Here is a 13,647-nt window from a genome sequence, read left to right as displayed (position 1 = left end):
TTGACACAGGGTCTCTCCCGACCCGGAGCTTCTCAAGGACACTGGGATGGTGGCCCTGGAAGCTCCTGGGCCTCCTGTCTCTGCCTCCCCAGGCTGGGACCCCAGGCACACACTGCCACACTCAGCGGATGCTGTTCTCTTTTAACATGGATTCTGTTGATGGAACTCAGGTCCTCGTGTAGCCCAGCAAGCACATTAGTGACTGAGTCACCTCCCCAGAACGGCCCCCACCCCGCCCCTGAGGGAAGGTCTCACATAGGTGGCTATGTAAACAAGGTTGACCCTCCACTCCTGGTCCTCCTGCCTCTCCCCACAAGTGCTGAGACTTCGGGTGAACACAATCACACGCAGCTTTGACACGGTCTGTTAACAAACGTGTTCTCACTTCCCCAAACCCCAAACTCCCCTTATGGCCCAGAAGCATGGCTTTCTGTCACAATCAGAAGGGATGTCTGTACCAAACACCTTCTGAGCTGCTCCTCACAACAGCCCGAGCAGTTGTGATTGGACCTTTTCTTCAGATGGGTAAACGTCGGGATCGCAGAGCCCCAGTGCCAGCCTGTCTGTCTCCCAGGCTTACCCGTTTAGCGTGGGAGGTTCATCCCTAGCCCACGTGAATGATGCGTTCTTCACAGTGATGCTGTTACTCATCCCCGCACCTGGAAAACATCAGAGGCAATGTGTTAGGAGTCACGCATGACAACGGGCACGCATGCAGAAGGCCTGCTCTGGTCCCCTGCCTCCCTGGTTACTCGGTGCTGGGGGACACCCTCCACGACCTCTGGCTGCGAGTGCTGACCACGAACTGAGTTGAAAGAGTCGTGCTCTGGTGTAAACCTCTCCCACACCAATCAACGCGCTCCAGGTCCTAGGCTGCCGTCTAGTTTGAAGCTGGGGCCTTTACCCCTCAACTCTCAGCTCCTAAGGCGGCTTCCCTTTCTGCTCCCCTCCCTTAGCCACTCCGCCCTGCCCACCCCCCAGCAGGGCGACCTTTCTAGACTTCAGTGACAACTGAAAGAAAGAGTCTACTGGGAGCCAGCGAGGGAACAGGGGAGCTGCAGGAAGGTGGGGAGGAGCTCGTCCAATGCCCACACCGCAAGGTCCACATTCCTGAGGGTCCCGCTCTGCTCCATCACTGTCTCCTCGGTTTCCTTTAGCTTCTGTCTCTAATTTTTTTTAAGTCCCTTAATTAGCAGCCGCCTTTAAGGCTACCAGGAACACTTCCAGGGTAAGTGCTGTAGACCAGAAACGCACAGGAAGAGGAGGCGGCTGGTTAAACGAAACTAACTTCGGCTCCCCAAGAGGAGGGCAAAGCAGGAGGCGCCGCGGCCTCACGGCAGAGGAAGCAGGGCGTGCTGCTCCTAGTGCACCAGCAAACTGCATGTTCAAACTAAACACACATACACACACACACACACGCACGCACGCACGCACGCACACACACACACACACACTGCTGGAGCCATCAGCAATGACTGCAAAGGGACTAGAGACTGAAAAGTAAGATGTCAGTTCAGGGGTCAGCCAGGAGGATCAACTAGTCTATGAAATAAAGCCAGTGATAACAAAAAAACACAGGACACTGGCTGGGCCTAGGGGCACTGTCCTGTACCCAGCTATTCAGCTGGCCAGCTTGGGACAACTTCAATCCTGTCTCAGAAAGTGAACAGCAGACTGAGGCTGTGGGTCTGTGTGAAGTCCTGTGTTTATCCCCAGCAATAAATTGACTAATCAATCAATTAAAACATCCAGTGGAACGTCCTGACGAGGAAAACGCAGCTCTGAGTGCACAGACACAGGCAAAACCAGTACAGAACCAGCAACTGGGCTAACGAGCCCGGAGCTCTCACACACACCGAGGAGGGCAGGGAAAAGGTAATAGGCGCTCCTGGCTCTTGTGGGCCAGCTGGGCACAGTCAGGTCCTGCAGGGGCCAGGACAAGGAGCCAGAGTGGGCAGAGGAAAGGAAGGTACCCACCATCCTTGATCGACCAGCGCTCAATGCTGTCTGGCTCCAGCTCCTCATGAGACAGAAAGATCCGGAGACGCTTGAGGGAGACGCTGGCCTGGAGAAGCAAGCACAGGGTGTGTCGCCCTGACACCATGTGGACCACCTGCCACCCTGCGCCTGGTGCCCGCGCACGCACGTCAATGCATGAAGGGCGCGCTGCCGCGTGCAATGGGGCTTTGGAAGGCAGCGTCTCTAGAGCAGCAGACTGAGTTTAACTCCAACCAAGCACTGGGCTCTGGGTCCGGATGATAGAGAGACAACGCAGGCCGCAGTTCGTATGGGCAAAGGGTCTGGGTTTGCTTGAAAATCCCTCCGTGCAGAAAGAATGAGAGCAGGGGCGTAGACGGAAACAGGAAGGGGGAGTGGGTGTGCTCAGAGTTTTCAAAGAGTGGATCAGGACCCATCAGCAGAATATGAAATTGAAGAAGCAGGCCAAGACCCACGGTTTTGGGTTTTTGTTGTTGTTGTATTTGTTTGTTTTGTTTTAAAAACACCAGCTGTGAGAGAGGCCGGAGGAACGTAGAATATTATAAAAAGATTCTTTAAAATTAAAAGAGAATTCTTGAGGTAAAGTCCATACCTCTTATACTTCTAAGGCCAAGGTAGAAAGAACAAGAATTCTAAGGCAGCCTGGGCTAGAGTTGAGTTCAAGGCTACAGATCAAGGCATTCTGTGCCCAGAAGGAAAATGTGTGTTTCGCAGAATAGAATCAAATGACTCCTTGCTGCTGAGACAGAAGCCATGCTGGGATCAGCAAGGGGATTCACGCACAAGGCCCCCCTGGGTCCTCCAGGACACTGGAGCGTGAGCATTGGAAAAGTGTTGTCAGGGAGAGTAAATCAGTGGGACAGTCAGGGTCCGAATGACTCTGAGGAGCCCGCATCCCCCTCCTGGCTCCCTGTCCCCCACACACCTGCACAATGCTGCTGACCACCACGGGGGATCCCGAGAGCCCCTGTGTTATCCTCAGGACCCCTCTGCCCCCCACACACCTGCTCGGTGCTGCTGATGACCAAGGGGATCCTGAGAGCCCCTGTGTTACCCTGCAGGACCCCTCTGCCCCCCACATACCTGCACGACACTGTTGGTGACCACAGGGGATCCTGAGAGACCCCGTGTTACCCTCCAGGACCCCTCTGCCCCCCACGCACCTGCACGGTGCTGCTGATGACCACGGGCGATCCCGAGAGCCCCCGTGTTACCCTCCAGGACCCCTCTGCCCCCCACACACCTGCACGACGCTGCTGATGACCATGGGCAGGATGTTGAGTGGGAAGCGTAAGATGTTGAACAGGGCTAGGGACACAAAGGCTTTCTTTGCATCTAGAACGTTGTTCTCATCCACGGTCACATAGACAGCAAAGGTTGACAGGGCCACCTGCGAACACGGCAAAGTACTGAACGGGGGAGCCACAGCTACACCACCCACAGGAGGAAGGGGCTTCAGGCAGGCCAGACCTCTCCACAGGGCTTAAAATGGAAAGGGCTCAAAGGGGTGGGAAGGAAGGGGCAGGTGCAGAGGAATCTTCCTGCATCAGCGAGAATGAGCCAGAAAGATGGGCGGTCCGGTAGGTGCTCTTGGCCACTCACAACGGCACAAAAACACAGCTCGGCTGACAGAGGGCTCTCCCGTCATGTGTGGAGCCCTGAGCTCAGCCTAGCACTGCACGAGTCAGGTTGGGTGGTGCTTATCTCCAATCCCAACACCGGAGAGGAGGAGCCAGGAGGACCAGAAAAATGTATAGTCACCCCTGGCTACAGAGGGAGTTCAAGGCCAGTCTGGGTTATAACAGACCCAGTCTCAAAAACAAAACAAAAGCCATTTTAATAAGACCCTATTCACCCAGAGCATGTCAGTTGTGTGGCCCAGCGTGGGCTCTATTCCTCAGGTGGTTTGGCTTCCCATGTTTGACAACAGAGCTAACACATCTGTAAGGACATTCAGGCCAGGTGCTGGGCGCAAATCCTATAGGGTCACCCGGGAAGCTGTTTACCCCACTGCACACTCTTGGCCAGGCCCCGTCTGGCCATGCTGCCAAGGACTCCATCCTCCTAGAAACCGGCAAAGAGACCTATTTCCTCCCCGGCCTGCCAGCAGACCCAGGGAGAACTACCGAGGCTCTGTGGGAGGCAGTCCTCGGAAGACCACCAATACTCTGCGTGTGGTGGCCCCAGATGGTAGTGCCCCCCCCCCCCAGTGCCCTGGATGTTACAAGCCTCACAGGTTACGTTTTAAACTTTTGGAGATACATGAGATGTGTTTTAACCTTATTTCATTTTTTTATGGTTTTGAGACAGGTTCCTACTACGTAGTCCTAGCTGTGCAGGAACTCACTATATACGCCAGGCTAGCCTCATATTCAGAGACGCATATACCTCTGACCCCTGAGAGCTGGGATTAAAGGTGTCTACGTGTCTGGTTAAAATTTATTTTTTACACTCACATATTAAAAACTGCACAGAGGGGCTGGAGATGGCTCAGTGGTTAAAGAGTACTGACTGTTCTTTCAGAGGACCTGGGTTCAATTCCCTGCACCCACACCAGCTAACAACTGTCTGTAACTTCAAGATCTGACACCCTCGCACAGACATACATGCAGGCGAAACTCCAATGTACATAAAATAGACATAAAATTTTAAAAATTGTACATGATAATGAGGTGTCGTGTGACACTTGACACACAGACTCAGGTCACGTACCATCCCTCAAGCATTTCTCCCTCCACTGCAGTGAAAACATATTTTTTTTTGCTCTAGCTTTTCCAAATGGACCAGACACTATTATGTGGGCAGTAATTAGCAGTAATTAGAGCCAATCCATCAACCTCTTCCCACCCCGCTCCCTCACGCAAATGTCTTTGCTCAAAAGCCTCTGAAAAGAGACCAGACGTTAGGATGTTACTCAGCCATTAAAAAGAATGTCTTTGTTTTGTTTTTCAAGATGGGGTTTCTCTGTGTAGCCCTGGCTGTCCTGGAAATCGCTCTGTAGACCAGGCTGGCCTGGAACTCACAGAGATCCGCCTGCCTCTGCCTCCTGAGTGCTGGGATTAAAGGCGTGTGCCACCACCTCCCGGCTAAGAATGCTTACATGAAAAAGACTAAACACTGTCACCCTGGGCGACAGAAATGGGAAGTCACCTCGTTTTCCACTCTGTTCACACAGAATGCTCCCAATAGGCAACTCCGCAGAAGAAGGAAGTCAACTACGATTACCAGAATTACTGAGAATAAGGGACTGGGGTAACTATAACAAGCACACGGTCTCCTACTAGGTGAAGCTGTATGCTAACGTGGGCACATACCCAATATGAAACAACTTAAAGGGGTCACGGAGAGAGCTCTCTGGGAGACACGGTGGAAGGACAGAAGCTACTTGCACAGGTAGTCCTCTGACATCTGCACATGCCCCCACGGCAAGCGTACCACACGCACGCACGGGCGCGCGCACACACACTCTTTCAGTTACTCATCCGTCCACCTACACACAGATAGACAGCCTATGCCAAGGCCCCGTGCTCTGGAGACAGACATAGCTAAGCCCTCCTCCATCAAGTTGCCTTTGTCAGTGGTTTTTATCACAGCAATTAAAAAGGGAACATATACCAAACTCAGCCAGAAACCAAGGGTCTAGTTTGGAGGCCCAGAATCCTTCTCTCTAGTACTTTCTGGCTTTAGAACGGAGACAGGGGAAGATGGCCTCTGAAGGCTAGCATTTTCAGTCACAGCCTAGACGCTGCAGGTTCTGCCAAGGCTGCAGTCAACAGAGCTGAAAGGCGTTGGAGATCAGAAGAGTGTTTCAACACCAGACATGGAGATGCAGAGTTTGGAGCTTGCGCAGCTGGTTTTCAGTCCTTGCTTCTGTCCAGCATTTCTTCCCTTCCCTGTTCCGGAATGGTGACATCCTGTGCTATAATATGCTGGAAGATTGTGATCTGCCCTTTGATTTTGATTTTTTACAGGGGGATTACAATTAAGAGATTGTGTCTCAGAAGAGACTTAGGACTTTGACACAGGTTTGTGACTGCTAACTATGGGGCCTTTTGAAGTTGAACTAAAGGCATTTTTTCATTATATTGTTACAAGCTGATGGGGGCCAGGGAGTGGAATGTGGTAGTTTGAATGTATTTGGCCCCCATAATCTCAGAGAGGGGCATTAGGAGGTGTGGCTCTGTTGGAGTGGGTATGGCCTTGATGGAGGAGGTGTGTCCCTGTGGGGGCGGGCCTTGAGGTTTCCTATGCTCGGGATACGCCCAGTGTTTCGGTTGGACTTCCTGTTGCCTGTGAGATGTAGCTAGCACTCTCTGCTCCAGCACCACATCTGCCTTCAAGCTGCCATGCTCCCTGTCATGATGATCTGGACTGAAGCTGTAAGCGAGCCATCCCCAATTAAACGCTTGCTTTATAAGAGTTGCCATGGTCGTGTGTCTTTTCACAGCAACAGGAAACCTAACTAAGACACAAGGGATATCCAAAAAAGGAAAAAAAAAAAGAAAAGAAAAGAAAGCGTTCCAGGCCCACCTCACTCTGAGGGAAGCACAGTTCAGGCAGACCTTGTCAAGAACCCCCACTAGCCACACACCTGACTCTCAACAACGAAGGCTTGTACAGTGCCCCCGATTGCTGTGTGAAAGGAAAAGGAGTGAAATGCAGCAGACCAAGAGAGGCAGGAACCCAGCCGGCAGGGTGACTGGTCCATGTCAGAAGACACTCTTTTTTTTCAGAGCTGAAAATCAAACCCAGGGACTTGAGCATGCCAGGCTATGTATAGTACAATCCTACTAGAATACATAACACGATCTCAAAGATGTATCTCCTGTTTATCTATCTGTGTGTTTCTCTCTGTGTATGCACCACGTGTGTGTGTCCACTTGAGGCTAGAAGAAGACATCAGATACCCTGGGACTGGAGCTCCAGGCAGTGGTGAGCAGCCCACCTTGGGTGCTAGGAACCCAACTCAGTCCTCTGGAAGAGCACGACTGTTCACTGACTGCGTATCTCTCCAGCTCCTGCAGAGGCATTCTTAAATGCAAAGGCATTTTTAAATGCCTGTAACCTTAGACACTGCTCTCTGAAAACCCACAGAGCAGTCTATCTGGAACAAAGGAGCTGTCCCAGCGGAGATGTGGGGGACAGCATACAGATCTAGGCTGAGAGAGCATCCCTCCATAGGAAAGGGCTCCCAAAGCCCACTCAGAGGCCCCATAGACTGCCCGGGCCTCCTAACTGACATCCATGTTCATGGGGTCTGGTTCAGTGCCATGTAAAATGTCTGGAATGTCAGCTCTGTCTAGGAGAGCATCTGTGGACAACACCTTGTCCCTGTTCCTCAGAGGGTCCAAGGCTAACAACTGTTGTTCATGGGAGCCACCAGATCATATAGGAAGTTCTAAAGCGTGGATGCATGCTGCTCCCCCCCCCGTCCTGTCCCAAATGATGCGACAGACATTGATGATCCCCCATGGGAGGTCTCACTCTCCCTGGGGACTGGATGGGGAATAGGATGTGGGGTTGGTGGGGGACATGGGAGGACGGAAGAGAGAAGGAACTAGGATTGGTGTGTAAAATAAGATTGTTTTTAGATAAAAATTTATCTAAAAAACTGTAATTTTAGAATGTGTCTGGCAGTGCCACTGGACACAGGTCTTAGGTCACTGATAAGCCACAGCTTGCAATCAGTTAGTAACGAGAAGACTGGTCCCCTGGCATCTACCCGCTATGGCAACCAGGTACGCAGTTTAGTTCAGATAACACTGTGTGTGTTTGAACATGTTTGTGTGCATGCGTGTGTGTGTGTGTGTGAGTGCATGTAGAGGCATGTGTGTGTATGTATGTGAGTGCATGTAGAGGTATGTGTGTGCATGCGTATATGTATGTAAGTACATGTAGAGGCGTGTGCATGTGTGTGTATATGTGAGTGCATATAGAAGCGTGCGTGTATACATATGTGAGTGCATGTAGAGACGTGTGGGTGCGCGTGTGTGTATACGTGAGTGCATGTAGAGGCGTGTGTGTGCGTGTGTGTATGCGTATGTGAGTGCATGTAGAAGCGTGTGCGTGAGTGTGTGTATACGTATGTGAGTGCATGTAGAGGCGTGTGTGTGCGTGTGTGTATGTGTGAGTGCATGTAGAGGCATGTGTGTGCGTGGAGGCATGTGAGTGCATGTATACGTATGTAAGTACATGTAGAGGCGTGTATGTGCGTGTGTGTATACGTATGTGAGTGCATGTACAGGCCAAAGGATAACTTCAGTAGCCATTCTATTTGGTTGCTTGGTTGGTTTTGTTTTTTGGGTGTTTTTTGTTTTTTTGTTTTTTGTTTTTTTTCCATAACAGAGTTTCTCTGTTCAACAGCCCTAGCTGTCCTGGAACTCACTCTGTAGACCAGGCTGCCCTTGAACTCAGAGATCCGCCTGCCTTGGCCTCCCGAATGCTGGGATTAAAGGTGTGCACCACCACCATCCAGCTTGGCTGCCAATCATTAGGCACCGTCCACCTGAGATAGGCTGTCATTGGCCTTAACTCAACAAGTAGGCGAGCTTGGCTGGCCAGGGAGCCCAGAATCTGCCTGTCTCTGCCTCCCCACCTCTTCCGGCTCTGCTGCTGAGCATAAGGTGCTGGAGAACAAGCACAGGAACTCATTCTTGCAAGGCAGGAAGCTGGCAGCACAGGCTTCCGCTCTCTAACAGCTACTGGACTGCCGTGTGAGGCTGCCGTGTGAGGCTGCCAAACATTGCAAATAAAACAGGCTGAGGGTATCGTAGCCTTGGAGAGGAGTGATGGGAAGGCCTTGCTCAAATGGCAATCTCTTGTTGTCTGGTTAGCTTTGTAGTGATGGTGATGGAACCCAGGATGTCATACCTAAGCAAATGCTATTCCACTGAGCTGGACCCCGGCCCTGAACTAGCAGCCTTTGAAAAACATTTAGGTGGCTGGGTGGTGGTGGTGCAAGCCTTTAATCCCAACACTCAGGCAGGACCCCGGCCCTGAACTAGCAGCCTTTGAAAAACATTTAGGTGGCTGGGTGGTGGTGGTGCAAGCCTTTAATCCCAACACTCAGGAGGCAGACGCAGGTGGATCAAGGTCAGGCTGGCCTAGAGAGAGAGAGAGAGAGAGACAGAGACAGAGAGAGAGACAGAGACAGAGAGAGAGAGAGAGAGAGAGAGAGAGAGAGAGAGAGAGAGAGAGAGAGAGAGAGAGAGAGAGAGAGAGAGAGAGAGAGAGAGAGAAGAAAAACATTTAGGTGTCGGCTCAAGGGCAGTAGCCGCCGACCCTAACAAGCTTAGTTCAGTGCCTGGAGCCCACAAGGTGGGAGGGAGAACCCTAGCTGACCTCTGACCACAGCACTCCCCCACCCCTCGAGCGCACACCCACACACAAATACATACACTTGATTTTCAAATGTTTACAAATTTTAGGTTAAAACACAGAAGACATAACAAACATCTCTCATGCAGAAAAAGGACTGCCCCACTCACCAGGAAGGGTGTGCAGACCCAGGTGAACGTGCCCACAGCGGCCAGGTACGCGGACTTCTTCAGCACCTTCAGCTCCTCCTTGCGGATGTCCATGACCTTGTCCTGGAAGGCCAGCTCCCAGGCGTACAGCTTGAGCACTTTGATCCCATTGAGGATCTCGTTCATCAGCTTGATTCTGCTGTCTTTGCTCTCCATGTGTGCCACCTGTGGGGGAAGAGTGGCGGCTGGGACCCGGGGACGCCTATAATTAAACACGCCTCCGCCCAGAGGCTGGGAAAGCTGGACTCCACCCACCATAGCGTCTGCACCCAGGCCATGGCAAAAGACTCGTTACAAAAGCTGAGAATTCTTCGGTTGGGGTTGGATTCCACAGAGAGACCAACTCAGAGCTGAGGAACAGAGGAAGCAAGACAAGGCCCCCGGGAGTCAGAGAGCGGAGGATGCCACCTTATGTGCTGACCCAAGGTGGAAGAGATAACTTATCCCTTTCTGCCTCCCTCCTGGTCCTTCCCTTCTCTGGCTCTCTCTTTTTTATAGGGTCTTACTCCATAGCCCTGCTGGCCTTGAGCGCCCCCAGTCCTCCTGCCTCAAGCTTCCCAAATGCTGGACTGACAAGAGTCACACGTACCTGATTTTCTTTTTCTCAGAACTGATTTCCAGCCACTCTCTGCTCACTAAAATACGGAAACCTGCCAGGTCTGGCTGGCACTGCTTCTGACAATAGTTTAAAACCACCTGGCACATCACCCTTGGCAGACAGTTCTCTAAGCATCTCATACACAGCCATGCCATGTTCAGCCAGGCCAGTGCCATGGTCACGCCTGGGTCACAGACAAGGGAACCATATATGCAACCCGACCTTAAAACAAGAGATGGGAGCCACTCAGGGAAGCCTACTTATTCCAGGACAAAATCTGCTGGCTGGCCTGCTCCATCAAGTCAGCCTACACGGCTACCCTCCCGCCAAGGTCAGCCCACCCGGAGCCCATCAGTGCAGCCAAGGACAGCACAACACAGCCAACAACAAGGGGGGGGGGAGGGCAGAGGAACATGGGAAATTAAGAACATGGGTGTGGAGACCGCATGGTCCACACAGGAAGATCATCGGGCATGGGAGCAAATGACAAAACCTCACCACCTCAAACGTCCACTGGATAAAAGTATCACCAGTTCTTATGAGGTAACTTTTACTTTATCTTTAATCATTATATTATATTCCCAAACAACTTTTAAAACAAAAAAAGTACATCATAGCAACCCTAATTATACATATATTTATACTGTATATGGAAAGTTCTAGAGGTAAAGCCAGGCATGGTGGTGAAAGTCTGTAATCCTTGAAGTTTTAGGCGAGGAGACACAGTGAGGCCAGTCTGGGTTACAAAATAAGATCAAGATAGGGAGGGAGGGAAGGAGGGAAGGAGGGAGGAGGGAGGGAGAGAGGGAGGGACGGAGGGAGGGAGGGAGGGAGGGAGGGAGGGAGGGAGGGAGGGAGGGAGGGAGGTGGGCTCCAAGTCACTATGTTAGACTCTCTGCCCGTCTGCCTGCCTGCCCGCTCAGACCAACTCTGGGACATTGACCACGGCTGCCCTTTGTAAAACTTGCAGAAACTCTTAAGGCCAGGCCACTCAGGGAAGCAGCGTCCCTGTATAACGGAACCTATAACAGATGAAGCTGACCATCAGGGAAGCGGGAAGACCCAGGCTGGGCTCAGGGTGAAGCGTCATGGAGATGGACGTCCTACCTGGTAGGTCTTGGTCTTCATTGCCATCACAGCATTGAAGGGCACCATGAAGACCATCACAGCCACCCCCGCCAGCACAGACGGGCCCAGGTTCTAAGGAAAGACAGGTGATAACCAGTCACTCAGCAGACAGAGGAGAGCCCTGGTGCTCACATCATTCAACGAGGACTACACACTCCAGGCGGATCCCGCCTTTCTTAACCCTCAGGGTCTCTGAGTAAAGTTGCTATCGCATGAGACCAGTCTTCCGGGTCCCACTGCCCCTAGAGCTGTGACACTCAAGTCACTGTGTGTCCACACTCACACGTGCACACATGCCTGCACGGGGAGGTGACCCACCAAGAACGGGTTAAGACTCATCAATCGGCTGTAGAAGGAGCTCAGTGGTAAAGTCTAGCATGCAATGGGGCCCCAAGTTTCATCCTCAGTACTGGGGCGGGGGGAGGAAGGGGAGAGGGAGAGACGGAGAGAGGCAGAAAAGGAAAGGGAGGAAGGAAGAGAGAGAGAGAGCGCGAGAGAGAGAGAGAGAGAGAGAGAGAGAGAGGGAGGGAGGGAGGGAGGGAGGGAGGGAGGGAGGGAGGGAGGGAGGGAGAATTCCTGGGGGGAATGGACAGGGCATAGGCTGCTCTGGGAGCCTCCAGACTCACTATCTTGTCAGCCTTGCATCTACTCATCGTCTACCGGAAAGCCTATCACGTCTTTTTGCAGTGGAGAGGACCTGTGACTCAGGACTTCTCCCTCCCAGGCCATAGCCATTGGTTTAGGGAGGGGAAGAGCACAGAGCGGGTTAATCACAGTGCCCCAGGAGAGACCCACGGAGGTGATGAGTGTCATCTGTTCTCCTCCTGTATTACCATCTGTAAAGATGACGCAAGGCCGTGACGAGTGAAGCCAATTAAAGAAAACAGGGCCAAGGAATAATAAGAGAGAAACCGAGTCCTCTAAACATGGAAGTTCTCCTGAACCCATTCATCCCTGAGGATCACTAGATTGTTTAGGTATGAGCACTCCTCCCCATAATCCCTTTTGTCTGCTCGGGCTAAAGCGGAGGATTTCTATTCCTTACAATGAAGAGCTCTTGGCCAATATACTTAGGTTCTAATAAATAACTTTGTTTCACATTTGAGGGGCACGGTGGGAGAAAGTTGGTGGGTTAACTATATAAAAGGTTTTTAATTACATATATTTCATGAAAAGAGTAACACAATCATGGTGATGCGTGTCTGTAATCTCAGTGCTGTGAAGGCAGAGGCAGGAGGATTTCTGTGAGTTTGCAGACAGCCTGGTAGACATAGCAAGTTCCAGGCAGCATGGACTACATAGAGAGACCCTGTCTCAAAAGTGGATAAAACCTGGGTGTAGCAGTATCCATCTGTCATTACAATGCTGAAGGAGGGGAGGTGGGGGCAAAGTCAACTTCGCTAAATCAATGAGCTCCAGGCTCCATGAGAGACAGAGATTGGAGAGGACACCTGGGAACCACTTTTGAGTGAGTGCATGCGCGTGCGCACATGCGCGCGTGCACACACACACACAGAAATGACGATGCATATATACCAAGCCATCAAATAGAACTTAACCCCGATGACACAAGAATAAGATAACCAGAAACTGACCAATGGATAGGGAAATAAAATGCCAATGACAACAAGAAATGTTCTTTCCCATGCGAGGCATCCCTGTTACTGCCGAGACAAAGCCAGCCCTCCCTGCACAAGGAGACCAAGAACAAACACACACCAGCCACAGGAGGCAGAGGGCTAAGATGACTTGCAGAGGGGCTGACCAGATCATGTTAATGTATGTGGCCAAGTCCATGAAGCGCTGGGCATCCACAGACATGAGGTTGACGATCTCCCCAACCGTAGAAGACTTTCTAGCAGAGTTGGTGATCACAAGGGCCTGTGGGATACAGGAGAGGGGAAAAGTTGAGCCTACAGGTGAAGGCCAAGAGTTGTCAACACTCCCCAGACCCTGGACAAGACTCTGGACTGTGGTACTGCTGACCTTTCTCCCCACCATCCTGAGCTGTTCTAGAAACTTTCTAAACCATGGCTTTGCACATTTCAGTGTGCAGGCATGTCACCTAAGGGAGGAACCCAGTGATTTCTTGATCAGTAGATCTGTGATAGGCTAGGATTCTGGATTTCTAAGAAACTCAAAGGTCATGACCATGTTGCTGGTCTCAGATCCCAACACAAGGTTCTTGGCATTGGCTCTCTGACACTGGCAACTGGACAGGGCTTTGTTTGGCCCGTCTACATACTGACCGCAAGACAGTCTCTGGCCTCTACCCAGAAAATTGTTGTGATACCTAAAGTGTCTTGAGATGCCAGGTGCCAGTGACTCTAGTGGAGATGTCCATCAGGACTTTGTTCTCACATGGCTGTATACAATTGTCTGGGGAGTCTTAAAAAT

The 13,647-nt window shown here is 51.6% G+C and overlaps 1 protein-coding gene across 3 annotated transcripts in view; it reads right to left on the bottom strand.

Annotated features, from left to right (window-relative positions):
• Abcc1 (ATP binding cassette subfamily C member 1) overlaps positions 1-13,647 on the bottom strand; it is a 113,139-nt gene that overhangs the window by 35,394 nt on the left and 64,098 nt on the right. For all 3 annotated transcript variants that reach the window (XM_040733399.1, XM_040733400.1, XM_040733402.1), the window contains exons 10-15: positions 12,970-13,131; positions 11,230-11,322; positions 9,486-9,689; positions 3,242-3,388; positions 1,978-2,065; positions 581-659 (exon numbers count right to left, since the gene is read on the bottom strand). In XM_040733399.1, coding sequence (XP_040589333.1) covers positions 581-659; positions 1,978-2,065; positions 3,242-3,388; positions 9,486-9,689; positions 11,230-11,322; positions 12,970-13,131 — 773 coding nt within the window. The remainder of the gene's footprint in view (positions 1-580; positions 660-1,977; positions 2,066-3,241; positions 3,389-9,485; positions 9,690-11,229; positions 11,323-12,969; positions 13,132-13,647) is intronic.

This window comes from Mesocricetus auratus, unplaced genomic scaffold (assembly GCF_017639785.1).
Source record: "Mesocricetus auratus isolate SY011 unplaced genomic scaffold, BCM_Maur_2.0 Super-Scaffold_100031, whole genome shotgun sequence".
NCBI classification, from domain to species: domain Eukaryota; kingdom Metazoa; phylum Chordata; class Mammalia; order Rodentia; family Cricetidae; genus Mesocricetus; species Mesocricetus auratus.
This window is presented reverse-complemented; position numbering and strand designations above follow the sequence as displayed.